The sequence below is a fragment of the Amaranthus tricolor genome, chromosome 16 (genome assembly GCF_026212465.1).
Source record: "Amaranthus tricolor cultivar Red isolate AtriRed21 chromosome 16, ASM2621246v1, whole genome shotgun sequence".
NCBI lineage: Eukaryota > Viridiplantae > Streptophyta > Magnoliopsida > Caryophyllales > Amaranthaceae > Amaranthus > Amaranthus tricolor.
The window spans coordinates 5,062,365-5,077,222 of NC_080062.1; the positions used below are offsets into that span (position 1 = coordinate 5,062,365).

Consider the following 14,858-nt stretch of genomic DNA (forward strand, 5'->3'; position numbering starts at 1 on the left):
ATAATATAATTCTCATTGATTGAACACACTTGACGATGTTATTTTACTTTTAAAATCTATATATCTCTGTGCTTGATCAAAAACTATAAAAAGTTAATATAATAACTTACATTAAAACAAATTAAAAAAAATCTCACTTAATTATGTTTCTACTTTGAAATTAAAAATAAAATACAACTAAAAGTAATTAATAAATAGTGCTAAAAATAAATAAGACAAACTAAAAGTAATTAGTAAATAGTGCTAAAAACAAATAAAATCAGAATAGGAGAGAGTAGAATGTATAAAAAATACTAACTTTGAGGATAGCATTCAACTTGATTGATAGTCACTTTTGGTAGTACATTGATATTTACAACACCCATGATCTAAAATCAAATTTTGTCTTCACTATTTAAAGTTACCAAAATATCAAGGACATGTTTTCTTATATCACTAACTATAAAATTAAATTAAACTACATAAAATTATATTAATGTGAGTAGTATGTGAATTTAATTTCAATCAAAGAAAGATTGACTAAATAATAATTGTTGAGAAATATAAGCCCAATTGCATATTGAACTGAGCATTAGCCTACATTTTCTCTATTCATCTCATCTACGTATACAATCTCTCATTTGATCTCATTCACATTTATTTCGTCTACTTGTTTTTTTACCTTCGTTTCATTTACTCCCAACATCTTTCTTGTAGTGACATCCAAAGTGTATCATGAGTCTCCAACTCCATGATCAACTAATACTCGAATCTACTGTTATGTTTGGATGGAAAAAAATAAGATTCGAGTAAAACACATAGATGTCCCCTCTCCTCTCCTCTCCTCTTCTCACCTTCTTTTACTTTCTTAAAATATTCTCTAAAACTCACTCCAAACACTTCAAAAATGAAGCTAAACAAGAGATCCACTCAAGTCAAAGAATAAGAGAAGTTTAGAATAAGCCAACCCAAAGACAAAAACCAAAGCAAGATCCAAGTTTGATCAGGATGAATTTTGGGATGACAGACGAGCGTACGAAACATTTGAAGAAATAGGGCTCTTCATCAATTACCTACAAAAGCCCAGGAGGAAAAATCAACCCAGCGTTTGTAGAAATAAGCGCTACACAATGATAGTAGGAAGCGCCATAATTCTACACCCCCCCCACCACATTTAAAGGCACCCTTCTAGCAAACCCTCCAATAACAAATTGTATGTAACCTGACACGAATCTTATAATCAGCAAACTGTAAAGATTTCCTTCTTTACCTTTTCTCATCTGCTGGCAAATGGCACATAACTTGCAGAAATCCAGAATCCATTGATAAACCCTTTTTCGTTGTATGCTGCAAAAGACACAAATTAAATCAATAATACCAAGCTCAAATCTAGAGCTTCCTAACGCCAACAGCAATAGAAGGTGTATTGATTCCGATCACATAATCAAAGCTAAACATTTTGAAGCAATTGGTAAATGGTAGATTTTAAAGCTATCGATAAATAAAAATCATAGTCACAATCCACATCAAGGGAGTCAACTCTAGATAAATACCTGGAGCCTCGTCAATAACAATCATACGAGCATAAAGTTTCAGCCTAATTACTAGATCTCTCCAGTAAGGCTAGCGTATTCTTTGTTGCAAAACTGGTGATGTTACATAGGAACAACTTGATGGAAAGCTGCAGCGAAAACTAGACAAGAGTATTGTATACAAGTAGATCCCTGAGCAATCAAGATCCCAGAACACTTATTTGAAAATTATTTTTCAGATAAAATAAATCGCTTCTTTCATGCTTCGCTGATCGGAGAAATGAAAGCATTTTCGATCAGATGTCTTAGCTCTTCAATGACAAGATCACATTGCAAAAATAGAAGTTGGGAATACAAAACTGAAATTTATAAGAAAATCAATGCCTTTTCAATGTTCAAAATGGAGAAGAAAAGCCGAACTGCACACCAGTTTTTCCATGATCATGCTCTAATTGCTTAACTATGTGGCAGTAGTTGACCTATACAATGAGAAGCAAGAAAATAAAAATCATTATTAACTACAAGGCGTGCAAAATCGGAGGATAAAGAAAATACACTAACCTCTAGCCGGAATAGTTTAGTGGGAATAATAATTCCACAACCAACAGTAGTTCGAAAAGATTGCATGAAATTTTGCACGGAGAATTTCTGCCACTCATTCTCTGTTAATTTAACAAGATTTCCAGACGCAGCAAAGATATGACCATGGATCCCAGCATCCTTGAGAACTTTCAGCGGAAGATCAAATGAGAGGTCAGCAAACGCAGAGACAGCAAGATCTCCTCCTAGAGCATCCCTCTCAGCAGCAGCACTGGAATCATTATCGGGTTTGTCTTTGGTTGATCTACGTGGTTCTGTAGGTCCAAGTCCTCTACACTTAAAACCCAACAGAGAACTTGGCCCAGACAACGAGCAAACTGGTGAAGTATTGCCTCCCATGAAGAACCTATCGGGCAGGGATGATGGTCTGTTTAAACATCCCCTTCCCCATGGAAAGATAGCACCAGCTGAGAGCCCAAAATTAAGTGCCGTGTGATTAAATCCCAATGGTAGTGCATAACGGAAATCAAACTCCTGAAAGTAAAATAGCTGTCTCAGTTTAGTTTAGAATAGCAGACCTGCAGATAATCAAAAAAGTATCCCACCTCATGATTGACATGGACCAATCACATCTGTCAAAAAAGCTTATAGCATAGACGAAAACATGAACAAAACTTTCGTACCTTGATCATCTAAATTCTTAATATGGCAGTAATTTACTCATATAAGTCTATCATTGTTGCTGGAAATTAGCAGAAACATCATTACCTCATAATCAGCAAACAAAGCGAAAATTAATCGTAGTTATGAGTGTTGAAGACATATATCAGGGGCATGGGGATACAACCAAAAATCTTCTAAAAGGAAGCTAAATATACCAATTATAAGGGTAAATTTATGATTTGCATGTCAAGGCACAGGAAACCTATAAACTATACAAGCTGGGATATCCATAGCAACTTAACATAAAGTTTCAGGATAATATTGGGTGCATATGTCACTATCTCACTTAGAACTACCATGACATTAACAAAGTTAATTGACAATCACCGGTCACCACTAGGGGTGTTCAATGGGCCGGATAAGGGCTGGGATGGGCTTAGGAAAATATGGGCCAGGCCGGATAAGGGCCCTTTAAAATTAATATGGGCTTTAAATGGGCCTGCCCGGCCCATTTTTACTACTAAAAATTTTAATCCCCATTTATCAATTTATAACAATTAAATTATCATTTATAATAATTAAATTGAAAAAATATTAATAATTTTATTGACATTGTCATTTATAATATTTAAACTATACATTAATTATGCTATTTACAAAGGCCCGTTTTTGGCCCTTATTGAGCCCTTTTATAACCCGCTTCATTTTAATTATAGTATAGACCACCCTTACAAAGCCCTTCTAAAAATGGGCCGGATAAGAGCTCAAAATGGGGGCCCGGCCCATTGAACACCCCTAGTCACCACTCAATTATATTTCATAGCATTGCTAAAAGCTCATTCCTACTATTATCATCCAAAACATTTTAGCTTCTCCCTTTCAGTGAATACAATTTCACAAAGCCACAGGTCCATGAATGTAAGCTTTCTGCTACCAAAAATTCACATTAGTATTTATCTAAAAAAATGACTGACTGTCGACCACGGACAAAGACCAAGGATAAAAAAGTGACAGCAACCCAGCTGGAAAGAGTAAGAAGAAAGGTTAAAGTCTTGCAGCGACATTCAATCGGTGCATACATGCTCCTCTTTGCCTCTGAAAAAAGGGAAAAAAATTTGTAGAGACAAGAATCACAGGTGGACGTGCAACATCCTTTCCCACAATGGAATTGCAATCCACAACTTAGACACAACTACAATACAATGACAAACTTTAACTCTTGGAAACCGTTCAATGGATACTTGAGCTTGACAGCAACTATGAACCAATTACCAATGATCACATACTCATGAACTTGAAAAGATTCTTAAACAATCTTGATGAAATCTATGCTAGGAATGCCATATACTAAACTTAAAAAGTTAGTCCCCCAATGTGCCCGAATTTATAACTTGAATTACTCTCAAGGGAAACATAGCAAGCACGCAAAACTTCGCAAGAGTAACTCTCGGTGTAACGTGCATAAAACCAGACGAAATCTACCCAGCAGTATAGCCGACAGTGATGAGTCATCACCCACAACCATAGTTACCCGGAACGTTAATTGTTTCGGAACGGGAACAGGAACGTGGGACATGAAACACTTGTGGTGATTTAGAAACAGTCAGGTATGATATAAAAATCACAATAAGATTTTATTTCTAGAGAAAAAATAAAATTAAATTTAGATTAAAAGTACAATTGTGAAATTTCAAAACAATAAAAATTCATGTTATAAAAGGATTATGAAATTTACAAAACAAATAAACAGGACCATATAAGGTAGTTAATCAACTTAAATAGGAAACACAAATAATAAAAATGGATGAACTAGAACTTATTAGGGTGAAAAGGATAAAAAGACAATCTGACAATTGACAAATATGAAAAGAAGAATGTGTTATTTGGGAAATGAAAAAAGAAGACAAAAGGGGTGAAAAGGTTGAGCTAGAGAAGGTATTTCTTTTTCTCTCTAGCCTTTTATTTTCTTTATCTCTCAACTTTCCTTTCTGATCTGACCAGCTGCTCGACATTCTCTCACTCTCAGCTCCCCTCTTTTACTAAAAGCACTCCATTCAAGCAGAAGAATGAGGCACAACTACTACCCGGATCGTGTCCCACCCTCTTGTAGATCGCTAAGGACCTGCATTTGGGAACGTCCAACCCCGATCACCACACACCACGGTAACCCGCGTTCCGAGCATAGCGTAAAAACAAGGTCGCATTTCGTCACCTGTGTTGTAAAGGTTTTTAAATACCACGAATCGATATTTCTCGCGTTATAAAGGCGTAAAAAAACCGCGATTTGGGATATATCCAGGGATATCTTTTGGTTTTGACCGATACTTAGGCGTTACGATAAACCCATCACTCTTGTTACCGCATCACCGTTTCGTTATCGCAATCGCAACCATTACCGTATTTTTTACTCTATGCTTCCGAGTAATAGTGCCCACAACCGATGATTCGTTGGAGCTGCCTCAACTTGTTCTCTATGCACCCACACCAACAACTCGTCAATGTTTGCCCACAAGTCATCGATGCTTATGTTTCTCTTTTGCAAATTCGATGAATCTTTTAACCAAGTCAACCTATAAAGTCATCATTGCCACTGACCAGTTGTTGGTTGCACTTTAAAACTTTAAGTTTGGTCCAATTTTAGTCTTGCACCAAGTCTTTTGTACTTCCTTTTTCATTGAAATGCCAAAGTCTTACTCCCCAAAGATTTTCAGAGCATGAAGCAATAGATTTGTTTGTGGTCGTCCATATCAATTACCTTCTAGCTTTATAGTGTCTCTAATTATCTCGTTTGTACTAAAGTGATACTTCATGTACTTCATCTTACCACTAGTCTCCTACTTAATCTAAACCTTTGTGACTTCAACTCTTATCTCCATCATTTTGACTTAGCATTTACCCCAAACCCCTAACCATAGTCCTATAAGCGATTGGATAGATAATGATGATGATGATTTATCCCTTTTCGATTTAATTTACCAAAACAACGTCGAATCGAGTTATAGATAACTACTCCGAATTTCCAACACTTTCCCCTTCAAATAAAGAGGCATATTTCTTAAAGACAACTTTAATGTGCGTATATACTATATACACATATAGAAGTATTCAAGATGGACACACTGAAGGAGACTTAAATTTGCACTCCCCTCTTCATATCCACACTCCCATGGTGCCACCATTCATCCTTTTTACACAATACAAGTAAACCAACCACACCCATTTAACTATCCATCATTTATTATATTCATTTTTTTCTATTTTTACCTTTATTTTCTCTCGCACAAAAGTTCTATCATTTTCCTCGCCTGTTCTCGTACCTCAAACCCCATGTCCTTTTTTTCATGATCATTAGGAACCTCAATACATATGAAATCATTCTTGACTTACTGAATCTCCTCCGTTCACGTCTGTTACTTAAACCCTATTTTCATTCCTCCAATTGCTACTACTATTGTTAAACAAGAGATTTTTGGTTACATGATGGCCGCTTTATAGCTTGTGATTTAAAATCATGGAGTAACACCCATTCTAAGATGTTATACCACAAATTGGCAATTATAATCATTTTTTTAACATGTAACAGGTTCTAAAAGGTATAATATAAGCTTTAATTTAAATATATCTTCTAGAAAACTTTAAAAACTATGGTAAAATGATTTTTATTGAAGTTAGTAATTCATAATGTGATGTATGCGACAGGAGTCGCAACATTGCCAGTTGTCTCATCCGTGATAATGCAATAACATCCACGCTTTTATTCTATGAAATTTGATGTAAAATTGCAATTTCTTGTATCAAAATTCAAAAGTCACAAAAAAAAAATTACAATTTTATAACTGAACTCAAATACATCCTCTATCTAACTAAAATTTATTGAATTGAAATTTTCATTTATAATATACTTTTTACTTTCATTAATGGGAAAAATAAACAAGGGAAGAAAAAGACGAGATTTGTTTCATTGAAGCAAGTACAACTTCTACAAGTCTGGTGAAGGAGAAGTTTGTGGAGACTAACATCAGAAATATGGAAGAGGAAGTTATACGAAGAGTTGACGATGAGTGAGAAAAGTCTAGAGGTCAGCTAAATATGGTTCTGCTAGGTAAAGTGTGTTTATCTTTTCAGCTGGCATTAGACTTTATATCTGCTTTCTGGATCAAGGTGGAGGGCAGCTGTATATATGTGGAGTGCGATTGATTTTGAATATTGTTATACTCGCATAAAACCATCCATTTACAAAGGTGAAACCAAAACAAAATTCAAGAAAGAGACAATAAACAAAGTGATGGGGATGGAGGGCTGAAAGCCTGAAACATAAGGAGCGGGTTCCTGTGGATCCAGATTAAAAGATATGACTACAGAGAAGCAAAAGCTCAGAATCACATAAAAAACTAATTATAGTTTGAAATTTCAAATCAACTCAAGCACCATACAAACAGTTCCAAGTTTCAATACAAGAATAACACCATACCTGCCGCAGGAAACGTGCACTCCGACTATCAGGACTCAGACCAGTTAAAAAAGTAGTAAAACTATAAGCATGTCCGCTAGTAGGCCTCAAAACAGAATCCCTCTTATCAACTTTGAATGTGTACTTCAACGAAGACAACAAACTGTGCCCTAGTTGTCTCCTTACTGATTCACCAGCCAATTGTGACGCATCTGTTAAGGTGCGCCAAGTCAAATTGTATACCAACTCGTGATTCCTTGTTGATAGTAGACCAAGACCAAAGCCTAGTCCTTGTTCTTTGTAAGAGGAAAACTTGATCCAGTCTTGGGAAAATAGAGATGCTCGAGCAAAAACTGGTGATGGCCAATGTCTGATTCTGGGCAGTGAAACCCCAGCACTCACATCTGTTGTCTGATCCCATCCATAAGAAACAGATCCATCCCAAATATCGGCATGACCAAGCAGATTCTTCAGCTTCAAGGTTCCGTCAATAGACCATGATCTAGCCTATTAAAGCAAATGTTAGGATCAGAAACAGCATAACACAATCACACAAGCAGCAGGAATCAAACACCGAAGGAAAACGGTTCTTTAATGGAAGAAATGAATAGTGTGTCAAAGCCATAAACACATAATTAATGCTATGAATCTTCTCAAATCACACACCATTATTTTTCAAAGCCTCTCTATCTGGAACATACCAGGTAAAAAGGTCACAGGACCTCATTTTATGCCATTTGGAAAGTATTAATAATAATAATCTTAGAAGTAAAATAAGTAAAAGCTTATTTGCAAAGAATCTTCTCAAATCACATACCATTATGTTTCAAAGCCTCTCTATTGTGGAAAATACCAGGTAGAAACGTCACAGAACCTCATTTTTATGCCATTTGGAAAGTAGTAATAATAATCTTAGAAGTAAAATAAGAAAAAGCTAATTGGATGAGCAGGCTGCAGCTTGTGGAGTCCAATGAGTTTGCAAACAGAAAAGAGGTAACAAATAATGCCCAGCTTCTGTAAAGGGAGAGCGCAATGGGAAAGCCATAACAAAATTCCTGTTAAAAAGTCAAATTTTGCTATTTTTATTTCCCTACTTGTTTCAAGTCATTCTCTCGATAGAAATGGATTCGAAAAGCTAACTGTTCCGACATATAAAATAAAACAACAGGTAATTAATTTCTCTCTATACCAATCTTCCCTTTTCATTCATCGAACATTGCAACTTAAAGATTTTTTATATAAAACAATGTGTGTCTTGTTAAATCATGGGTTTCTTGTTTATGTGAAGCTATAGATCTTGAGTTATGACCTTGACATTTTCAAAGTTATGAGTTATCAGTTATGAATCTTATGACCATGACATTAAAAAAATGATGTGTCTTGTGTGTCTTGTTAAATCATGTGTTTCTTGATTATGACCATGACGTTAACTTAGAATAAAGGGTTCACAAATCATACGATAGGGCCCTTTTTAAAAATTTAAAATGTCATGGTCATAACTCAAGATATTTATGTGGTAAAGTTGAAAGCATCATTTTACAAGGATATGAAACAGAATTAGCGACACCTCTTATTGGTACATAAGTCATAACCCGCGTATAAAGTATGAAACTTTATCTTCTATACTCGATCACAATTTAAAACGGGTGTCATATTTAAGCTCACAAATAAACACAATTGCTCCATCTATATCCTCCTGATCAACCATTCATGTCAAAGAAACTAGAGCACAAGTAGAATATATATCAACTCTAGTCATAATAACACTATAGAATGACTATGTTTCGCCTTCATCAAATGCACAAATGTATTATCCTATAGTCCCAGGAAATTGCAATTAGTTCAAGCTAGCTCGCTACACCTAAATTCAAACCAGAAGGACCTAGTTTCTAGCCATCATTTATTACATTGGTTTTTTGGGAAAAGATTTTGGCATTATTGTTGCTAATGCATTAATTATTAATTATTAATTATTAGAAAAGAGGAACAGACTATTTGCCAGATCCCAGTCCCATAATAGCCTGTCAAATATCCAAATAATCGAAAATAGCACTACATGTAACTTACATAGGCAATTCTGACCTTTTCTTTTAGGAAGGGACAGCCAGCATAGTTTTGCAACTCTACTGAAAGTCCTGCCTTGAATCTCGACCAAAAAAAAAACTGTAAAAGTCTAAGCACTAACTAGTAAAGCTTTTAAATTCTTTACGTATTATACTCTAATACTTCAATAAACTAACAGAACCAGCCCCTTTGTTTTCCATGCTTACGCCCTCACCTCTACAAGGCTTAGAGTGGAAAACGCAGAGAGTACTAAAGAGACAGCTTGAGTCTTAATCATATACTCACAAGTACAGGAACTATACAAGGTGAAGAAAGAGAACATGAAAATAACATAACTCTGTCATAGTACAAGAAAATAACAATAATGAAGCAATGGATCTCTTTCCAAAGTGTAAGTAAGAGTTTGAGTAATCTTTTTACTCATCAGTTTTACACGGCATTCAAGAAGTGTTCACTATATTTGGTCAGCTATACTCCATTTACTACAACAGGATAAGCCACTAACCACAACAGAATAAGCTACATTGCAGCCAGAAAACGCAAAAAGAAAGCAGGCCCATTGCAACTCTTTATAGTGTTTCATGAAGGGCATTTACAGGATATGGTTGGATAGGAATAACAGAAGAGTAATACTAGTAGTAAAAATCCAGCAAATTTTCAGAGATATATTGTTTTAAGGTATTAAGTCGATGCCTGAAAATAGTGAGACCAGCTTTGATGTTTCAACAATGAGCCAATGATGCCGGCTTTAATTTTTCAGCAGTGAGATTCTTTTTGTTACATTTTACTTATAAATTTGCTGATACCTACAAACAAGAGGGATCTCAAACACATCTCTTCCTAGAAGTGTGGTTTCCTGGTTATTGGCATTGCTGCTATTTTGGAGGGTTCTAAGATTGTGGATTGTTGCTACAGTGTAAGCTTTTTAGTTATTGATAAAATTTAAATGAACCAGAAAAAAATACCCACATCAATCCAAGTGACTATATTAGTTATCAAATTGGCACTTATTTTAAAAATGTGTCTAAACATCAATGTTCATTCTTGAATGTTTAAGAGATATGTCTACTAATACAAACAGTATATGTCATCACCATTTCCAACTACATACCTCTAACTCTAGTTTCTCAAAGTCCTCAGCTTGTAACTTTCAGGTTTTAAACAAGCCAAAACTCTACTATGGTCAAAAAAAAACATTAGTTTAGGCAGTTTATGGTAGCTTTAAATGGTAGGACAGTAACTATATTTTAGAGAAATTAGTAGACGTTATTTAAGAGGTACCTGTAAGAGCTAGTTCTACAAAACAAAATGACAACAACAACAATGCAAAGATTGGGGTCGGCTACTACATGAACCAATATATTAGTTTCATTAGTTGTCCATATGAATTCTTGCTTTCAATTCATTTCAATTTTCTACCATCTCAATTCCTAAGTCTAAATCCTTCATAACTCGTTTTACTCTTGTCCTCAGGGTCATCTTCGCTCTTCCTTGCCCTTTTTTAAGTCCCCCAAGTTTTAACTTTCTATCTTCCTTACTGGTTCGCTAATACCCCGCCATTGCACATACCCTAACAATCTAAAACGATTCTCTTACATTTATTCCTCAAAATTTGCAACTTCTATACCATCTCTTATATTTTCGTTTAGAATTCTATCCCTAAAAATATGCCTACTCATACATCAAAGCATTTGCATTTCCGCTGCTACCATCTTCCCACTACAATCCTTTACGATCCATACAGTAGCACTGATCTAATGGTCGTTCGATAAAATTTATCTTTTTAGCTTTAGAGGCACACATTAATCATATAATATCCCTGTAGCAGCTCTTCATTTTTTCCACTCACATTTTTTTGGACCATATCTTATTTAATGTTCCCACTACTCCGAAATATAGACCCAAGATATTTAAGGCATTCACTTGGAGTGATTTCTTTCTCTTCTAACTTTATAGTATCTCTTGTTATCTCAAATGTACTAAAGTTGCAGTTTATGCACTCCATCTTACTCCGACTTAATTCAAAATCTCGTGATTCCAACTCTTCTCTCCATTGTTCTAACTTAGCATTTACCGTCTCATCTCCTAAAACAATACTGTTAGTATACAAACGTAGTCTCCTAGTAAAAATCGAGTTATCTCATCTGAGCTAAAAAGGGACTTAGGGACGAGCCTTTGTGAAGGCCAATTGTGATTGGGAAATCTATAGTTGCCCTTTCACGTGTGAACATTTAACTTCACTTCTTAATACACATCTTGCACTATATTAATTTATTTTTTAGGAATACACTTCTTTGTCATTGTCCACCAAAATACTTATCTTGGTACCTTGTCATAATCTTTTTCCAAGTCAATAAAACTATGTGCGAGTCTCTTTTTCTACACCTACAGTACTCCATTTTTTGTCTCATAAAATGAATTGCTTCCATTATAGATCTTCTTGGCATAAATCCAAATTGATTTTTATCTCTATCACTCTTTCCCATAACTTAGATTTGAAACAACAATTAAAGTTAACTACAATAGTTGAACATCTACAAGGGTACAACTAAAAATTACTTCAATCAAAAAGGGCTAAATAATTATCATTACCACTCCAATAACACTCCAATTTAGACAACACTACACTTTCTTACTTATGTACATTATTTTGACGGGACCAAAAATTTATAATTCTTCGATTTCAGATTATAATGGACAAAAGTAAAGTGGCTCATTAAATCATGTGCACTTCTTATTTATAGAAATTGCACGTGATGTTTACTACCAAGGATCAGTTAGAAACAACCTCTTTGTTAGTTGTATTATTAAGGTTGAGGTCACATACATCTGACCCACCCGATTTCCACCCTAGCCCCTAGGTTGAAGGGGCTTAATAGCATTTGGATAATAGAATATATACTATGCTTCCCTACTTCTTTTACACAATCACCAGAAGGCAATAATGTCCTAACATTACAATCTTACAATCAAAACCTTGAGCCATAGACCCATAACAGTACTAATACTTTCAACCCCAAAGTCTTAAGCAAATCAACATTCCAAGTTCCAACAAACACATTGTTCAGGGTTTAGTCATGTCTTACACAAGTCATAACTCAATTCCACACTCCATATTTCACATGAATTACTAATCTCCTCGTGAATAGCAAAGCAATAAGTGGAATCATGGTTCGCATGGACTATTTTTGGGCATTTTGAGCAAATATTTGGGTCACTAGGAGCGAATGAAGAGTGAAAAAATGACTTAGCTTGCAAATTATGTTACACTTAGCATATAAGTATATTGCCATTGCCTCCGAACTGAATTAGCTTCACATAAATAGTAATGCATTCAATAACATTCTCATCAAACAATAAAAATAACAATTTAAAGGCATCTAAATAATTCTTCACAAGATAACATAATCAAATTCTCAAAATATCAAATCAAAATAAGAAAGCTATACCCCAGGCTTAGTGTAAACACCAATTTCACCAGTAACCGGACGCGTCGTCTCCAAAACCTCAACAATAACATTAGCAGTGCCAGGCAACTCTTTAGGTCCAGAATCAATAGTAAAATTAACCGAATCAAAAATATCCAACTGCCGAAGCTTTAAATTCGCAATTGCAGCAGCTTGAAAGATCTCTTGCAAAGTAGAAGCTCGTTTCAATTCATCTAAAATCTCCGCTTCAATTACAGAATCTTTAGTCTTCAAATTCCCCTTAATAACCACATCATGAACTCTTAGGGCAATGGGTTCCGACCTCACTCGATTGACAAGCTTCGTCATTTTATCCTTAATTAATGCATCATTTGGTTTTATCTTCGATGAAGAAGATTCTTTTTCTTCATCATCGTCTTCATCAATGGCGTCGTCGTCTTCTTCGTCTTCTTCTTCGTCGTTTTCTTCTGGTTCCTCGTCGATGTCGCCATTGTTTGTAAAAGTAGCTGGGGGAGTCGGGGGTTGATTGTCGAGGTCTTTGGTTTCAACCGCCATTGTTGTGGATAGAGGAAGAAGAGCGATTGAAATGGTGGTGGCGTGAGAGTTCAAAACTGGGAAAGACAGGGAGATTCTGGGTTTACAGGTTTACACAACTTGGAGAGCTGTTTTTGCGTTAGACACAAACCAAAAATTCTTTATCACCATAAAAGGATAAAAAAATAATAAAATTAACAAAAAAGGATTAAAAAATAATAAAATAAACAAAATTAAAAAGATAAAGTAAAATAATAAAACTTTCATTGTAATTTGTGAAAATTTGAAATAGATAAAATTATTTATTAAAAAAATAAGTGTTGTCGCACTAATTAACTACGAACAAGTGTTGTGATTCAAAAAAACCAAAAGGATTGTTCGCAGTTAATAAGTGCGAACAGACTGTTGATTTTTTATTTTTTTTTGACCAAAAGCCCTGATCCCACTTACTAACCGGGAATAGAGGAACAGGGGCAACCCTTTGTTCGCAGTTACTAACTGTGAACAGACGGTTGACCCTGTTTGACACGGTCTCTTTTGTTCGCAGTTAATAAATGGGAACAATGATTTTGACTTTTTTTTACCAATCTCCCTTTGTTCGCAGTTACTAACTGCGAACTAGAATGAACCTGATCTCTGACGGTGGTGGTGCTTATAAATGGAAATAAGTTCATCCGTGTCTTATTATGTGCTTTTTTTTGATAAATAATCTTATCTATTTTAAATTTTCGTAATTTGTTAACCTCGTAAATAACCGTTATTTATTAAGACCTTCTCGACACCCAGCACCACTTTTACTAAAACATAAAAGAATTAATTAAGGGAAATTCCACCTGATAGCATTCAGTTTTAATGAAATGCCGATGATAGCACATTTTTAAGAGAATTCCACATGGTAGCATCCAACAATTGCATTAAAATTTTCCATAGCTTTAAACACACAAAAATGTTTGTGTACTGTTACCCATATATTTTCAAATAGCATTTACTGAGTTCAATACTATTTGAAATTGGATATTTCATGATATACCACTGAGTTTCTTCGAAATTCACCATATACCACACGAAATGTTTTAATTCATCATATACCATTGAGTTTACGTCCGTTAGCACAGAATACCATTAATGACAACTGCCGTCAGTGTGCCGTTTGTGGTAAATTACCAGTATGCCCTTACGCATTCAACAGGCGCCATTGTTAGGCTTAACTTCCCCAAACACAACGTATTTCTTCAAAAAATTGATCCTCCATCTTTCTTCTTCTCCATTCAAGAAACTTTGTATTCGTCTACATTGATCTAGAACCCTTGAAATCCATCAAAAATCCTTAAAATCCTTAATGGAGATTTCGTCGGCATCACCAACGTCATCGTTCGATTCTCAGATCCAATCCTTAAATTCAACCTCAAATGATGCGTCTTTGAACGAAATGATTGATTCAAGCGAAGTTAAAATCGAAGATCAAGATAAAGAGAGAAAATCATCCGGGGATAGCTCTGAGTTTTCGGTTCCGGCAGCGTCATCATCATCAGTTGCGAGGAATGTGTTTGATGATGATGATGATGAAGATGAGGATGTTTGTAGGATTTTTCGAAACCCTGGTGAGGCTGATAATCCGTTGAGATATCCGTGTGCTTGTAGCGGTAGTATTAAGTTTGTTCATCAGGA

The 14,858-nt window shown here is 35.2% G+C and overlaps 1 protein-coding gene across 3 annotated transcripts; it reads right to left on the reverse strand.

Annotated features, from left to right (window-relative positions):
• Positions 1-189: 189 nt before the first annotated feature.
• Positions 190-13,337, reverse strand: LOC130803084 (uncharacterized). Of its 3 annotated transcripts, XR_009039849.1 has the most exons (6): positions 12,678-13,337; positions 7,186-7,671; positions 2,073-2,585; positions 1,533-1,990; positions 1,250-1,326; positions 202-1,052 (listed from the first exon to the last, which is right to left on the reverse strand). XR_009039849.1 is itself a non-coding variant. In XM_057667251.1 (4 exons), the coding sequence occupies exons 1-4, from the start codon at positions 13,209-13,211 to the stop codon at positions 1,907-1,909; spliced, it is 1,617 nt and encodes a 538-aa protein (XP_057523234.1). In that variant the 5' UTR covers positions 13,212-13,337; the 3' UTR covers positions 190-1,906. The 3 variants fall into 3 exon arrangements, 1 of the variants encoding a protein (XP_057523234.1); XR_009039848.1 differs by having other exon boundaries at positions 196-1,052; positions 1,250-1,990; XM_057667251.1 differs by having other exon boundaries at positions 190-1,990.
• Between the last annotated feature and the right edge of the window lie 1,521 nt (positions 13,338-14,858).

Coding starts and splice junctions, on each gene's coding strand:
- LOC130803084 (XM_057667251.1), bottom strand. CDS start 13,211: ATGGCGGTTGAAACCAAAGACCTCGACAATCAACCCCCGACTCCCCCA. Junction 7,672..12,677: donor GTGTTTACACTAAGCCTGGG/GTATAGCTTTCT, acceptor TTGCTTTAATAG/GCTAGATCATGGTCTATTGA. Junction 2,586..7,185: donor GTGCACGTTTCCTGCGGCAG/GTATGGTGTTAT, acceptor TTTTACTTTCAG/GAGTTTGATTTCCGTTATGC.